Source organism: Colobus angolensis, unplaced genomic scaffold (genome assembly GCF_000951035.1).
Source record: "Colobus angolensis palliatus isolate OR3802 unplaced genomic scaffold, Cang.pa_1.0 Scaffold13, whole genome shotgun sequence".
NCBI classification, from domain to species: Eukaryota; Metazoa; Chordata; class Mammalia; order Primates; family Cercopithecidae; genus Colobus; species Colobus angolensis.
The window spans coordinates 21,304,898-21,318,043 of NW_012114252.1; the positions used below are offsets into that span (position 1 = coordinate 21,304,898).

Sequence of the window (13,146 nt, forward strand, 5' to 3'; positions counted from 1 at the left end):
TACTGTTACTGGATGGAAGGTCTTGACTGCGAGTTGTCCAAGTTCCTGGTGCAGTTGAATAAACACACAAAGCAATAAAAGAAGGGAACAATGAAAGAAGCAAAAAAAAAAAAAAAAAAGCGCAGATTTACTGTAGCAAAAGTACACTCCACAGAATGGGAGCCAACTTGAGCCAGGCTCAAGAGTCCCCCCTTTAGGGTTTTCACTAAGCTAAAAGAATTTGATAGCACCCCTAGGTGCCCTTTAGAGGCCTCCAATTGGCTGCACCCTATGAAAGATTGGCCTGCAACCAATCAGAGGCTGAGGCAGAGACTGTCTTGTTATCATAGGTAGCAGACTGTGGCCTGAGTGCTGCCTCATCTTGCCTAGAACTGGCTGCACCTGCTGTTCTTTTGCTTATGCCTTAGCCCTTGGTGCCCCTAACTTCCTATTCTCCTGCCCCACGACCACTACAGAGTTGGGGCGTGGCATCAAGCACTCACAATTAACTGCAAAAACAATTCAAATATCCCTTTTTTCAATTACCTATCTGTGTAAGGCCAGATTTTCTCCACATACTTCAACCAAAAATTTATTTAAGTATTCTATCTCCGAGTAATGTTTTACAGTTTTCAGTGTAGAGGTCCTGAACATCTTAAGATATTTTCCTAGGTATGCTATGGTTCAGGTGTCACTGTAAATGGGTTTTATTTCATTTTCCAATTGTTCCTACTAGTACAAACGAATGCGTGCATGGGAAAGTATCTTCAGGCCAAAAAGGCTAAGAGTCAGAACGTCAATTCTGGTGGACACAGAAAAACCTAAGCTTATTCTCAATGTTAAAATGACAACCATATTTTTTAATACAGCATTTTTCTTTCAAGTCCTAAAAAAAACCCAAAAACACTTGTCTCAAATAAATACAAAGTAGACAGACTAATGCACCTTTACATACCCACTACCCAGCTTTAACATCAGCTCACACCAATTGTGTTTGATCCGTGTCTCCACTCACCAGGGAGCATGGACTCCACTCATATTTTTATATTTTGAAGCGAATTCCAGGCATAGTATTAATTCCATCATCACAACTTCCTTATGTATCGCTAAATAAGAACTGAATATACTAGTGTAAATGACTCTAAACTAGAATATGACAAACTACTTCAGTCATCCACTCAAGTGTGGCTGTTGCCCTACTCTAGGTTCTATGCAGTATTTTTGTTCCTAAGCAGTTATATTCTGTCCAAAAATTCAAGACTAATCAAAAGTATGTTTAGTGTGTTTTCAGAGATTCACTTAACGTTTTTCAGCAAATTAACTCACTATAGAATATCTGGAATACCTTAGAAAACAGTCCAAATGGGATGGCATCAAGTTTCATCTCTCTTAAAACTCAGTAGTTTGGGTGGCTTCTTGGATCAGTCTGAGGCCAAATCTCAGTTCTAAGCTTGGTTACTAGTATCTGCCATAGGATGGGGCGCGGTGGCCTCGGCAGCACTATGCATTCTCTTCCTGTTCTCACTGTAATTTTTGCAAAACTTCCAAAGCGTAATGCTCTCTCATTGTGGTCTATTAAGTTTTTACAAGAATATGCATGATGTATTGAATGTTTTAAATAACATATGTAGGCATGCCAGAATGGCTATTTTGGTGCTATTTATAACTGTAATTCATATTCCTAAAAGGCTTACATTAATGAACATTTGCTAAAACCAAAGAAGTTTAGAACATTATGGTTGCTGTCTTTTATGAAAATAAGCACCCAGGCACGATGCTGAACTGACATGCAATTCATCCTTCCTCCACAGACGCTCAGTACCAACAGGGCCCATAAAACTAGAGTAGAAACTCAAAAACGGGAAAAAACACCCTATGAAGAGTGTCAGAAGAGTCAAGTAAAATCTTACAAGCAAACTGAAACAACAGTCAACTTCTCCTTCCTTCCCATTCCTTCCACAGATATTCACACCCTGCTGGCCCCCAAGCCCAGAGAGAAACCCCAGGGACGAACTGAGTGTGAGAGTTTTTTATTCAATTTGTGAAGGACAGTTTCAAAACAAAATGTTAGTAACACTCTTAGAACACTGGTTTGTTCGTTTGACATTTTCTCTATCTGCACCAATTTTTGTTACAAAAATCAAAAAAGTAAAAATTCATTACAATATTTGCACAGTATAACCACTAGTTGCCTAGACAAAAGCTAATCTCTACAAAATCAAAAACTTAATGCAGTTTTATTAAGAGAGTCAAAATTCTCTCAGTTAACTGGATATACATAGTGGTATATATCTTAAAGCAGAAAACCCCAAAAAACAAAAACATAAAAAGAAAATACATATCAAAAGTCAGTTAAATATTTTGACCTGACAGTTCCTACAAATAGTAACTTCCACTACATAAAAAGGAATCTGTTACGTGTGGTAAAATTTCCAGAGACCAAGTAGGAAATGTGGAATTAAAAACAGGCCCCAGGCTGGGCCTGCTTTCCATGAAGCCCAAGGCAGTGATCTCCACCAAGGAGGGACCACTGTCTACAAGTAAAACCTTCAGCCACATGGTGATCTGCAGAGCTTCACTGAAACAGACAAACGTTCTCTTCTTCACACAAATCACTGCAGAAATCTTTGTAAGGCTGTACCTTGCATAGGGCAATAGTTGTATTCTGTCACATTCTACAGAAAACAGTGGAAGCAAGCTTTTGAAAATGATGCCCATGTGCAAAGAGATAAATTACCAGGCACCTCATTTACCGCCCCAATTTATCTTGATCATATAATCTTTTAACAAAAGGAAAAACGGCAATATCTGGTGACAGTATTAAAAAGACATTGTTGAGACTGGCATCAGAAAAACTCCAAAAGTACATCTGATAAAAAGGACACCTCACTGTAGAAACATCTATGCACTTAGTAAGCCCTACTCATGCACAAACAAGCAGTCGCTGGGAACTTGTCGAAGTTTACTTTTTCAGAAAGTTACAGTATAAAAAAAAAATAGTAGAAGTTGTGACATTCGTTCAAATTGCTGCTACATTGGTATTCTGAGCTGGCTACCAGGAAGGACTCCTGCATTTCCAAGAGCCAGGCCAGCGTCTCTAGGAGCCGTGGTGCAGGTGCATGGTGCCCAGCACGGCCCTGTCGTACCGCTCCTGCACCCTCACGGACTTGGAATGCTCGACCACACTGTTCAGTTCTGGGATGCTTTCAGCAGTGTCCCCAAAGCCGTGGTAGTGTCCGTAGTACAGGTTATCCCCAATGTCTTCCACCCAGGAAGGCCTACTGGCTATACAGCTACTTGGACTCCCGTTCAGGTGCAGAGAACCACACAACTCAGGGTTAGCTCTCAGGGTCTTCTCTGGCTCCTCAGTCCCACCAATGCAGAGAGAACCCTGGCTACTCGGAAACGGCTGTCCTGGGGCTAATCCACTGCTAATTCCGTTAGATCCTGTCAAGCATTGGCCATTCCTGCTTTCCATCCCACTGAGCGGGGTCGTGGAGGGGAAGTCCAAATGTCCATTGATGACCCATCCATTTGTCAATGTATTCGATACGGAGCTACTGTTTTTCATATCTGCATTAAGAAATACACCTGTCACCAAAATTCAGAACCAATGAGAGAGGAGAAACTATAAAATGCTTCATTGCCATTACAATTTTAAAGAATTTTAGTTTTTGGGTTTTTTTTTCCTTTTAAACCAGTTCTTTTTTCAAAGTAAAATGAATATGCGTAAGTAGACTTAATATTAAAACGTTAACAGTATTTGCCTGGTAAGATAGGAAAATCACATGCATGTCAGTAGCATCAGGTAGCTAGCTCAACTGAAAAATGTAAGCTGACAAACACACTGCATGAAAAATACCAACACAGTCCCGAAAAGCCATCAATAAAGTGCTCTCATTTTGAGACTACTTTTGAGAGTGGTTTAAAAATCGCCCCTGAAAAGGTCCATCAGAACTGAGTGTAAAGTGTTCTACAGAGGGTTCCAATAGAACACAAACTTCTCTAGTTCTCAAGCGAAAATGGAAAAAAAGATAAACTAAGTGAATTAAGGAAGCTCTCTGAACTATGTACGACAGCATCACATGAGGTTTTTAAAAAATCTCATAAATCAGGTAGGGACTGTTGACCCTCCCCCAAGCCTCAAATCAGGGCTATTAAAAGGAACCACTAAGTTTTTATTTTTTTCAGTAGCACAGAAATCTACGTAGTACTTCTGCCAAACGCCACATGAGAGCACTGGCAGAATACAGAGAAACCGGTGACCACAGCAAGGAACTGTAACAGCCAACAGTCCTACGCTTGCAGGCCTGGGCCAACAGCACAACATGGAGTCGCTTCTTCTCAGTCCAGCAATTAAAATGACCATGGCCGCCAAGGTTTCATTAGGTTACTTTCAAAAACCACCTTTGCTGGAAAAAATGTTGATAGTTTAATCTGCATATACAGACATCTATCAAGAGGGAGATGTCTTATGGGATAAAAAGTCCATCACGGAACATCTGGGCACACTAGGACAGGCAATGACAAGTCATTCTTCTGTATACTGGAACTTGAGAATCAGTAATATGTTCACAACAATTCACATAACAGTATAAGGGATGATCTAAAATTATCTCTAACTTGGTAATACTAGATTTTATCTCAATGTTCTTCACTACCAAAGCAAAGCATGATATTAAATCTAGAAGAGCTCAGTTCTAATAACTTTTAGAATAAGGACGCAGCTTAAATACATCCGATTACCCTAACACGTCACACACTGCACAACTCTTCCCATGGAGGGCTTCCCCTCCATCTCACCGCCTGCATACCTGACAGAGCTTTCTGATACGTCCCGCAAGTCTTCCTGCCAATAAAGGATCACGGCTTGTTCAGTGAATGGAAACATTATCTAAATATTCCATTAATTGTCCAGTGTTTGGATATTTAAGCAACATAGTTCAATAATTGCTATAAATTCTTCACAGGACAATAGATTTTTCCCCCCAAATTAAGTGATAGCTTTTCTATTTGGCTAAAATCCTAGACTAGAAAACATGTGTTTCAAGGACTAAATAGAAAATAAAAACAGAAATAAAACAAGTTATTTCCAGGGGAAATTCATACGATTTTTTTCAAAAAAAGTGAAAACAATGTTTTCCTAGGTGACAAAACTCAAATATGATGGCAACCCTGACAGATGTTTATTGTATGTATAGTTTTTACTAAGTGAATAAAGTAAGTAGAATTTTACTTCAGTGCCCAGTTAAAGTAAATCTGTTCTATTATTTCATCTCCAAATCAAGGCTGGTTGGTAAGCTCATGTTGTTACAGAGAATCTAATAAAACTGAGCATAAAACAGCGGCACCTCACACATCACAACCTCCAACGCTCTCCCTTCCTCTGCTCCCAGCTGCCGGCCAAGACCCGCACTTCCCTTCTCACTGTCTGCCTGGCCAGCCCCCGGATCCCACGAACATCCAAACACAATGCTGGGGATGAGGTTTCAGACAAGATCCTACTTCCCTTCCAGCCAACCCCACAGAGAAGATCGGGATTTAGAAGCAAGCACTCTCCTATCCGAGTCCTTTCCAGGGGTGAGGACACTTGACCCTCCCCTGAGTCTCAAACTAGGGGCATTTAAAATGCAAAGATAGCTGTACATAGTTGTTCAAAAATGTAGAATTCTTTGGAAATAATTTTGGCCAAACAAAAATTTGAACTTACTCAAGTGTTGAAAGGAGAGCAGCCTTTGGTCGGTTTCTCAAAGGACTGTGGAGGCAGCTCCCTCAAGCTTCCAGTGGACATGGAGTGCCAAGTCCCACCAGGAAAACCTCGAGTAATCTCTAGTGATTTCACACATTGTTTATTCAGTCAGTGTCATAAATCAAATGACGGGAAACACGGGGTGTATGTACTTGGCATCTGGTAAACGGGATGGGCTGGGTTTTTCAAAAGTACGTTCCAGCTTGGCTATAGTTTAACAAAGAACTAATGTCTGACAAATAAAGGGTGGCCACTTCTGCCTATTCAAAAGCAGGTAGCAAGGTCATTTTTAACAAACGCAGGATTTGAGTTTTGTTATGGATCTTTACCTAAGGTCAAATAGTCCCTGACTACAGAAAACCTATTATTTTAAATATACCAAGTGATCTGAATTTCTCTACTAATATACTAAGTGATCTGAATTCTCTACTGGGAAAAAGGTGACCCCAGCAATTCTGTAGCTTCCAGAAAAATGAACACATTTTCTTTTAACTTTAGTGAACAGAAATGATTTTTTCATGTGGGTTTGGGAAAAAAACACATACTGTTTTTCATCCCCAGTTATGAATTTTGCATAAAGACATAAACTAAAAAAAAATCTACTTCTAAATATATTAACATGTTAAGAGAATGGCTAAAAATGTTTTTGTAGTCACCTGAATAAAAGAGCAGCAGAAAAAAAAGCAATAGCTAAATGGACAAATCATTTTAGATATTCTAAATGCTATAAGAACTGAGCTGCTTCTGCCTTTTAAAAATTGGAAATAGGAATACTGTTTTAATATACTAAAAACATTAATGTATAAAATGTGTGTTGTGAAACACAGTGTTTACCATTTTAACAGACTCAGAATGAAGACCACAGAAACCAAAGCAACCAAGTCCTGGGTAACAGATTCCATGCTGGAGTGACCGGGTGGAGTCAGAACCACATTGACTAGTTCTCAGTGTTTACTGCTAGTCGTCCTCTTTGCGGTATATTGGTTTGAAAATATTAACCGTAGCATGTTCGGTATATTCACCCAAAGGCCGTATGTCAGAAAATTAAAAATGCAAACCTCATTAAAAATAAGCAAGGCACATTAAGCAACAGCTTCAAATCAGAATAGAAAGATTGCACTTACATTTTTCACGTTCATAGAATATACCCAAAACACTTATCCTTGTATCTACAAACTTGCCCAAGATATGCAAATTATAGTATAACATTTTTAAAAAGACACTGGACAACAAAGTGCAAAACATCTGAGAAAAACTCATGTTAGAAATAATATGCATACTGATTCTTGCAACGACAGGGGGTCTGCATTGCTGACACAGTATATATTTCTATTTCTTTTGGTCCAACAGAACCACTCTCCTGCTGTTTGGTGTCTTCGACCATTGGATTGTTGTTGCAGCTAACAGGAAACTGTCCACTCCCACCTGTTACAACAGCAAACTCCCTATCAACGTGCATTTTGTCGGCATCGTCTTCTGTGTCGCCGCCATTCATGAGTGGCACGGCAGAATCCAAGCTTTGAGCTGCAGAGAAAACAAAGACTATTTCAGATTCCTTTGTCTGTAACAAGATAAGTGTTCAGACACACAGTTTACATTATTTTGTGTGGGCACTGAACACTTTAAACAATCACATAAAAAAAAATCGACAGGTCACTAATGAGCTTAGCACACGACTGAAAAACTTTTCCACAATCAAAAAAATTTATTGACATGTGCAGTGTTTAAAGTCATGGAATTTCAGATACCTATTATAGATTTACTTGATGGCAAAAATTCTAATTTTCTGGCCATTTAGAGGGCATAAAGTGGTTATATAACCTGGAAACAATTCTAAATTCCATTTTCAAATTCAGTAGACTTTAAAAACAAACAGAAAAAATACTAAGACAATTCTTAAATTAACATACAATTAAAACAATCCTGATTTTTAAAAAATTCCACTATTTCCATTAACAAAAAAATAATGTAAAGGCTGAGAGACTCAAGACTAGTCTGTCAGCAACCTGTCCCAGAGTGGCATTTGATCTGAGCACCAAAATACAGTAAAATAATTACACCAAAATACAGAAAGAGTTAGAAATGTGAAGTTAAAGCTACATGGGCACTTCACTTACAAGATTACCATCCTCTGCACTGTGGAGATGCGAATGCCCCATGTCATGCACTCTGCACAAGCACCTCCGCCTCCGAATCCTAGCAAGACTCACTTCTTACAAGCAGCTCCACGTGTCTGAACGGCTTCTAGTGTTTAAAAATGTGTTTTAAACAAAAAGGATTCTAACAAATCACTGTTACACGTTGCTTTATTCATTTACCATGGCATAAATGTTGTATCAGTTAATTTCAAAACAATCTTTCCTCTGCCCTATGACTGTATTACGATTCACCTAACCAAATTCCCTGCAGCTGTCTGGGCTGCTTAGCCCTTTTCTTTCCTATCATGAACACCACAATTAACATACTCATAAATGCATATTTGTGTGTATTTCTGGTTAACTCAGATACTTAGAATTATTTCTGGGCCAAAGAATACACACCACAAATAGCAATTTTCAGTGCTAAATACCTCTTTCATATAAACATTTAAAAATAGGGAGAACGGAACTTTGCAGCTTGAATTAGCTCTAATTTTAGAGGCACACAACTCATTTTTGATTATACTGTATATACTAGATCTGGATTATTCTACAAAGATGCTAATGTACAGGATGAGAAACCCGATTTCTGAATTAGTATCTGGGAGAAACAGAGCAGTGTGATTTGTGTAGCTGAGGGGACTGGGGGTAGTCAGAAATCTGACTAAGTAGGAGGCCAAAAGCATTCTTAAAATACAGGTGCTTTATAACCAGAGGCATTAAATGGTGGATTTTAGTCCTTACTCATTCAAAGCTTTAAAAAATCTTCCACAGGCCAGGCTCCACTTTCACTATGACTCAGGCATGCACTTTTAAGAGATCAGTGTGTAAGCAGGGCATCTTTTGGGGAAAAAAAAAAAAAAAAGAACAAAAAAGGGCTGGGCGTGGTGGTTCATGCCTGTAATCCCAGCATTTTGGGAGGCCGAGGCAGGTGGATCACGAGGTCAAGCGATGGAGACCATCCTGGCCAACATGCTGAAACCCCGTCTCTACTAAAAATACAAAAATTAGCCGGGTGTGGTGGCGAGCGCCTGTAGTCCCAGCTACTCGGTAGGCTGAGGCAGAAGAATCACTAGAACCCGGGACGCGGAGCTTGCAGTGAGCCGAGATCATGCCACTGCACTCCAGCCTGGTGACACAGCGAGACTCAAAAAAAAAAAAATGGGAGCGTGGGGTGGTGGAAGAGCAGATCTCCCAAGTGTGCGAAAGTCGTCCCAACCTCCAGGAGCCTTCATGGCGTGCATACACGGAGAACCTGCAGCCAAGAGCAGGTCAGCGTTCGCTCCTCCCACAGGCTGCGATCCTGCAAAGCCAACCACGAACACGGTTTGTACAACAGGGTGAACTTTGATGGGAATACAATGCAGACAGCTTAAAATACCCACACACTCAATTGGCATTCAGATGCCAATGTTCCCCAGATAAAGTGACAACTAGGGGTTACCTGCAATTTCACACCTCTGAAAAGGTTAGAAAACCCCAACAGAGAAGAGCTTCACGAAAGCTGGGGTGTTAGTCTTCACTAGGCCCAGTACCTAGAATAGTACATCAACAGATGAAGCCCACTCACTAGCCAGGAGAAACAAAAACACAAGGTAAACAAAAACAAATGATCAGTAGCCGGCGCAGCCTGTAGTACAACCCGAGGAATCACAACCATCCAGGTAGGCCTGGCCATGCCAGGTGCAGGTGCAGGAGGCGCCACTAGGGGGCCGGAAGAGCCGCGTCAAGGGCAGCCCCGGGAAGAGACAGCGGGCAAAACACTATCTCCCAGCAATTAATCCTGTAACTAGAAGGCTCACAGTGGCCAGGGACCTCTCAGAAACTGCTCCATTGAATAGACGCATCTTTTGTTAATGCAGATGGTTTCTCTAACAAAGCAGGGTAAGAATGAAAGTCTTCCATATTTTACCAATCAAGATTCGATTGTGGGAATCATGCCAACAGACACCCTAGAATTTCTATCTCCATAGATATGGCCTCTCTATACAGTGCAGTTCCCACAACCAGCTGTCCCAGAGCCTTGGGTAATGCTGTTTCATGAGTGCCGCCTTCTTCATTCCTAGTAGCTATACATAAGTTCTCAATTGGCTGGTACAGATATTAAGCCTGCAATTATCTCTTTAAATTATGCTGTAAGCCATGAAATTAAAACTGGCCTCTCAAAATTTTAAGAACATTGGATATGGACCCGTTTCCTCCCACAACCAAGACCCTGCCAACTGTGGCATTTGCTCCCACACACCTGTTGCCACTGCTGAAGGAATCAATTACATCTTGCATTTGAGGAAGGTGGCCTGTACAATTTCAGAAAAACGTCTTCCAACGTCATCAGTTTACTCAGGAAGCACTATCCTTTCCTATCTTCCTATTGACTCTTAAACAATGATTGTTTCTGAAAATGTTAGCATGACCACTTTTTACAAAGGGTCTTTACCTGACTGTAAAAGCAGGTGTCTGTTGGGAAAACAGGCTTCTAGTACACCTGAGACACAACGTTCAGGATGGAAACCTACCTAGGGCTAGCTCAAAACCTCCAGCCTCCCTGCTCAGAAATACAGCCGCGTCCCGTTGTGGTCACTGCCTGCCCTGCTAAGGCGAGAACTAAAGCCAGTAGAGCATGCCTCTGGCTGAGAAACCCGCATTCCTGACCCTGGGGGACACGTAGAAATGCTCCACTTGGGGCTGATGCCCAGGGCAACTAAACGGTCTGCATTTGTATTTTCACCTTAAATTTGGAGGTTGCACAAAACCCCTAAAGGCAGTTCTCAGTAACTGCAACTATATGAGCTATTCAGGATCCAGCAGCTTGAAACCATGAAAAAAGTCTTAGTTTCAAGTTCGGGAAGGTCTGCCGAATTACAGAAGTAAAGCAACTGGACATCAAGGTCGTGCCACTACAGAGGCTTGTGGGAGTGCTGACCAGGTGAAGACACTCCGGTGCACCACTCATACTGACACACAGGAAAACAGGACTGTAACTGACAGGCGTGCCTGCAGATACATGTAAGGTTTAGGGAAAATGCGTGATCATAACTTTAATCTTACATTAAAAAAAAAAGCACTCTATTAATAAGCAGTCATATTTTGGGATATAGGGGCTCCAATCAGCCAACAGGACATTACTCCCAAGACCCGAGCCACACTGGTTATATTCCCCAAGACTAAAGCAGGAGGCATTTTACAAGTCAAAAACTGCCAAGCAGTTTCACACAATGAACTCAGGCGAAGCTTGAGATCATGACCTAGACTTGTAATCTACCTTTTACTGTGCCTCTAGGTGCTGTGTGGAAGGGTCCCAGGTGTTGACCCACAACCCTTGAAAGGTGGCATAAAGGCCCAGGACCCCTCCTGCCTGTGGCCTTTCCACTGAACTGAGTGTATCCTGCTGTTGCTTCCACTGGGGAAGCCTCAATCTCCTCTCATCAAAGCAGCAACGAAAGACGCTCTGCCTTCCCAGTTTCCCACCAGTCATTACCTGGAACTACTGTTTGTTCTGCTGTAGAGCACATTTTACTCAACTTTTTAAGGTCTTGTTAAAACCAAAATGTTTTTCTATTACAAGGTGACCTTTTGTGGGACCCACCAGGGCCCAGATTCCAGCAGTGCAGAGGGCTGGCATGACTCCAGGCAGCAGGAAGCAGCAGCAACCAAGGACAGAGGAAGGCAGTGAGCGCTCTGGAAAGACTAGGGCGGACTGGGGGTTTGGCTCAAATAATACAAAAGCGGCTTGTGATCAAGTGTGCCAGTATTGGTTTTGCTTCCCACTGGAGTGTCCACAACTCTGCTGAGGACAACTCAGGCCCGTAAGTTTGCTCAAATGGAGACTTAACAGTGGAAAACGCAGACACTGTCTGGACTGGAAGTAATTCAGACTGTATTTCAAGACGTCACATCTTCAGGGATCAAGAAAAAACAATCACTCCTTATTTGAACACAATTAGGTAGGTGTGTTCTATCATCCTGGCCAAATTTTTATAAACAAATATACTGCAAATTTGAAAACAGTAAGGATGTCAGCAGTTACAGTGCTCTAATATGTAAATTACAAATTTACTCCTGGGAGGCATTTTATTTCCTCTCAAGCTTCAAGCAATTACCATCTATCATTTAACAAACCAGCCGGTCATATCTGCCCTCCTTTACCAATAGTCTTTAACCCTGTTCAACACGAACAGTTAAGGACAAAAGGCAGAGATCCTTTATCCAGGTTAAATCCATTCTGGGAAAGTGTTAAAACTTTCCACCAGTAACTTTACCTCTAAATCATCAGGTTGTAGATACTTTTTTCTGTAAGGTGTTTCTATATTCAATACCTTCACAGTATGAATGAGATTCTATGATCAATAATATGCCTATGATTAAAACCGAGCTGTTAAGTCAGTTTAACGCTTGAGATTTGCTGTCACCACAGCCTACTTCTGGGGCAAATGTCCCAATTGTAAAATTAAGTTATTGGGTCAGTTTTTAAACTCACACTGTGTTCCCCTGCTTCTTCCCCACGACTCTTGAGCTCAATCCAGAACAATTATCAATCGGCAAAATGAAGTTTTCACTCATGCAAGGGACTGGCACTCTTTTCTAACCAGGATCACTGAAAAACTTGACAAGTTTCCAAGGAGTACATATAAAAATAATTGCATTGGGTTATTCCTGAAGATTAACCAAGAACACTAGCAAACCTGAACTCAGTTTTATACAGTGCAGCTGGAATCCCAAAGCCCACGTGTCATACCATCAGAGCAAATGATTGATAAACAGAAAACAAAAAAAATTTAAAGACTGATACTTCCTTGCACCATCTAAAACGAACAAAATCCCACACTGGGGAAAGTATTATCCCAAGATACTTTCCATCAAAACAAACTGCTTAAGTAACTGTGGATTTTATTTTACCCTCCAGAGTTCATGTCCACACCTATTACATGTTCTAACTAAACTGCATTTGATATGGATGCAAATAACTTTATGAAAGTTAAAGTATGACTTCTTGTAGCATAACTTCCAAGACAGGTAATATTCAAGCAATACAAAAGGCCAAGCCTTTATTCTTCACTTAAGATCTTTTTCATCAGTTTCCAAAAGAAAATTCCTCCAATTTAAACTACTTGAAGGTAGTTTACTAAAAGCAGAGATACTACTTTTTGTGGGGAAGAGTGGTTAACATTCAGACAAGTGTTTTGGCTTTTAAGAGTGAATTTTACAGGGATCTCCTTAAGAGAGAAAACTTTCTGGAATTACTTTTGTAAATATAAATTCCACACTAAAAGCCTCAACATT

General features: G+C 40.7%; 1 protein-coding gene across 2 annotated transcripts in view; it reads right to left on the reverse strand.

Annotated features, from left to right (window-relative positions):
• Positions 1-1,993: 1,993 nt before the first annotated feature.
• ANKRD10 (ankyrin repeat domain 10) overlaps positions 1,994-13,146 on the reverse strand; it is a 36,485-nt gene continuing 25,332 nt past the window's right edge. Inside the window, exons 6-7 of one of the 2 annotated variants that reach the window (XR_001000839.1) lie at positions 7,186-7,252; positions 1,994-3,552 (exon numbers count right to left, since the gene is read on the reverse strand). Coding sequence is in view for 1 of the 2 variants with exons in the window: in XM_011933898.1 (XP_011789288.1) it covers positions 3,077-3,552; positions 7,154-7,252 (575 nt within the window). In the remaining variant the exon portion in view is untranslated. Of the gene's footprint in view, positions 3,553-7,153; positions 7,253-13,146 lie in introns of both variants that reach the window. The other variant, XM_011933898.1, reaches the window with a different exon arrangement.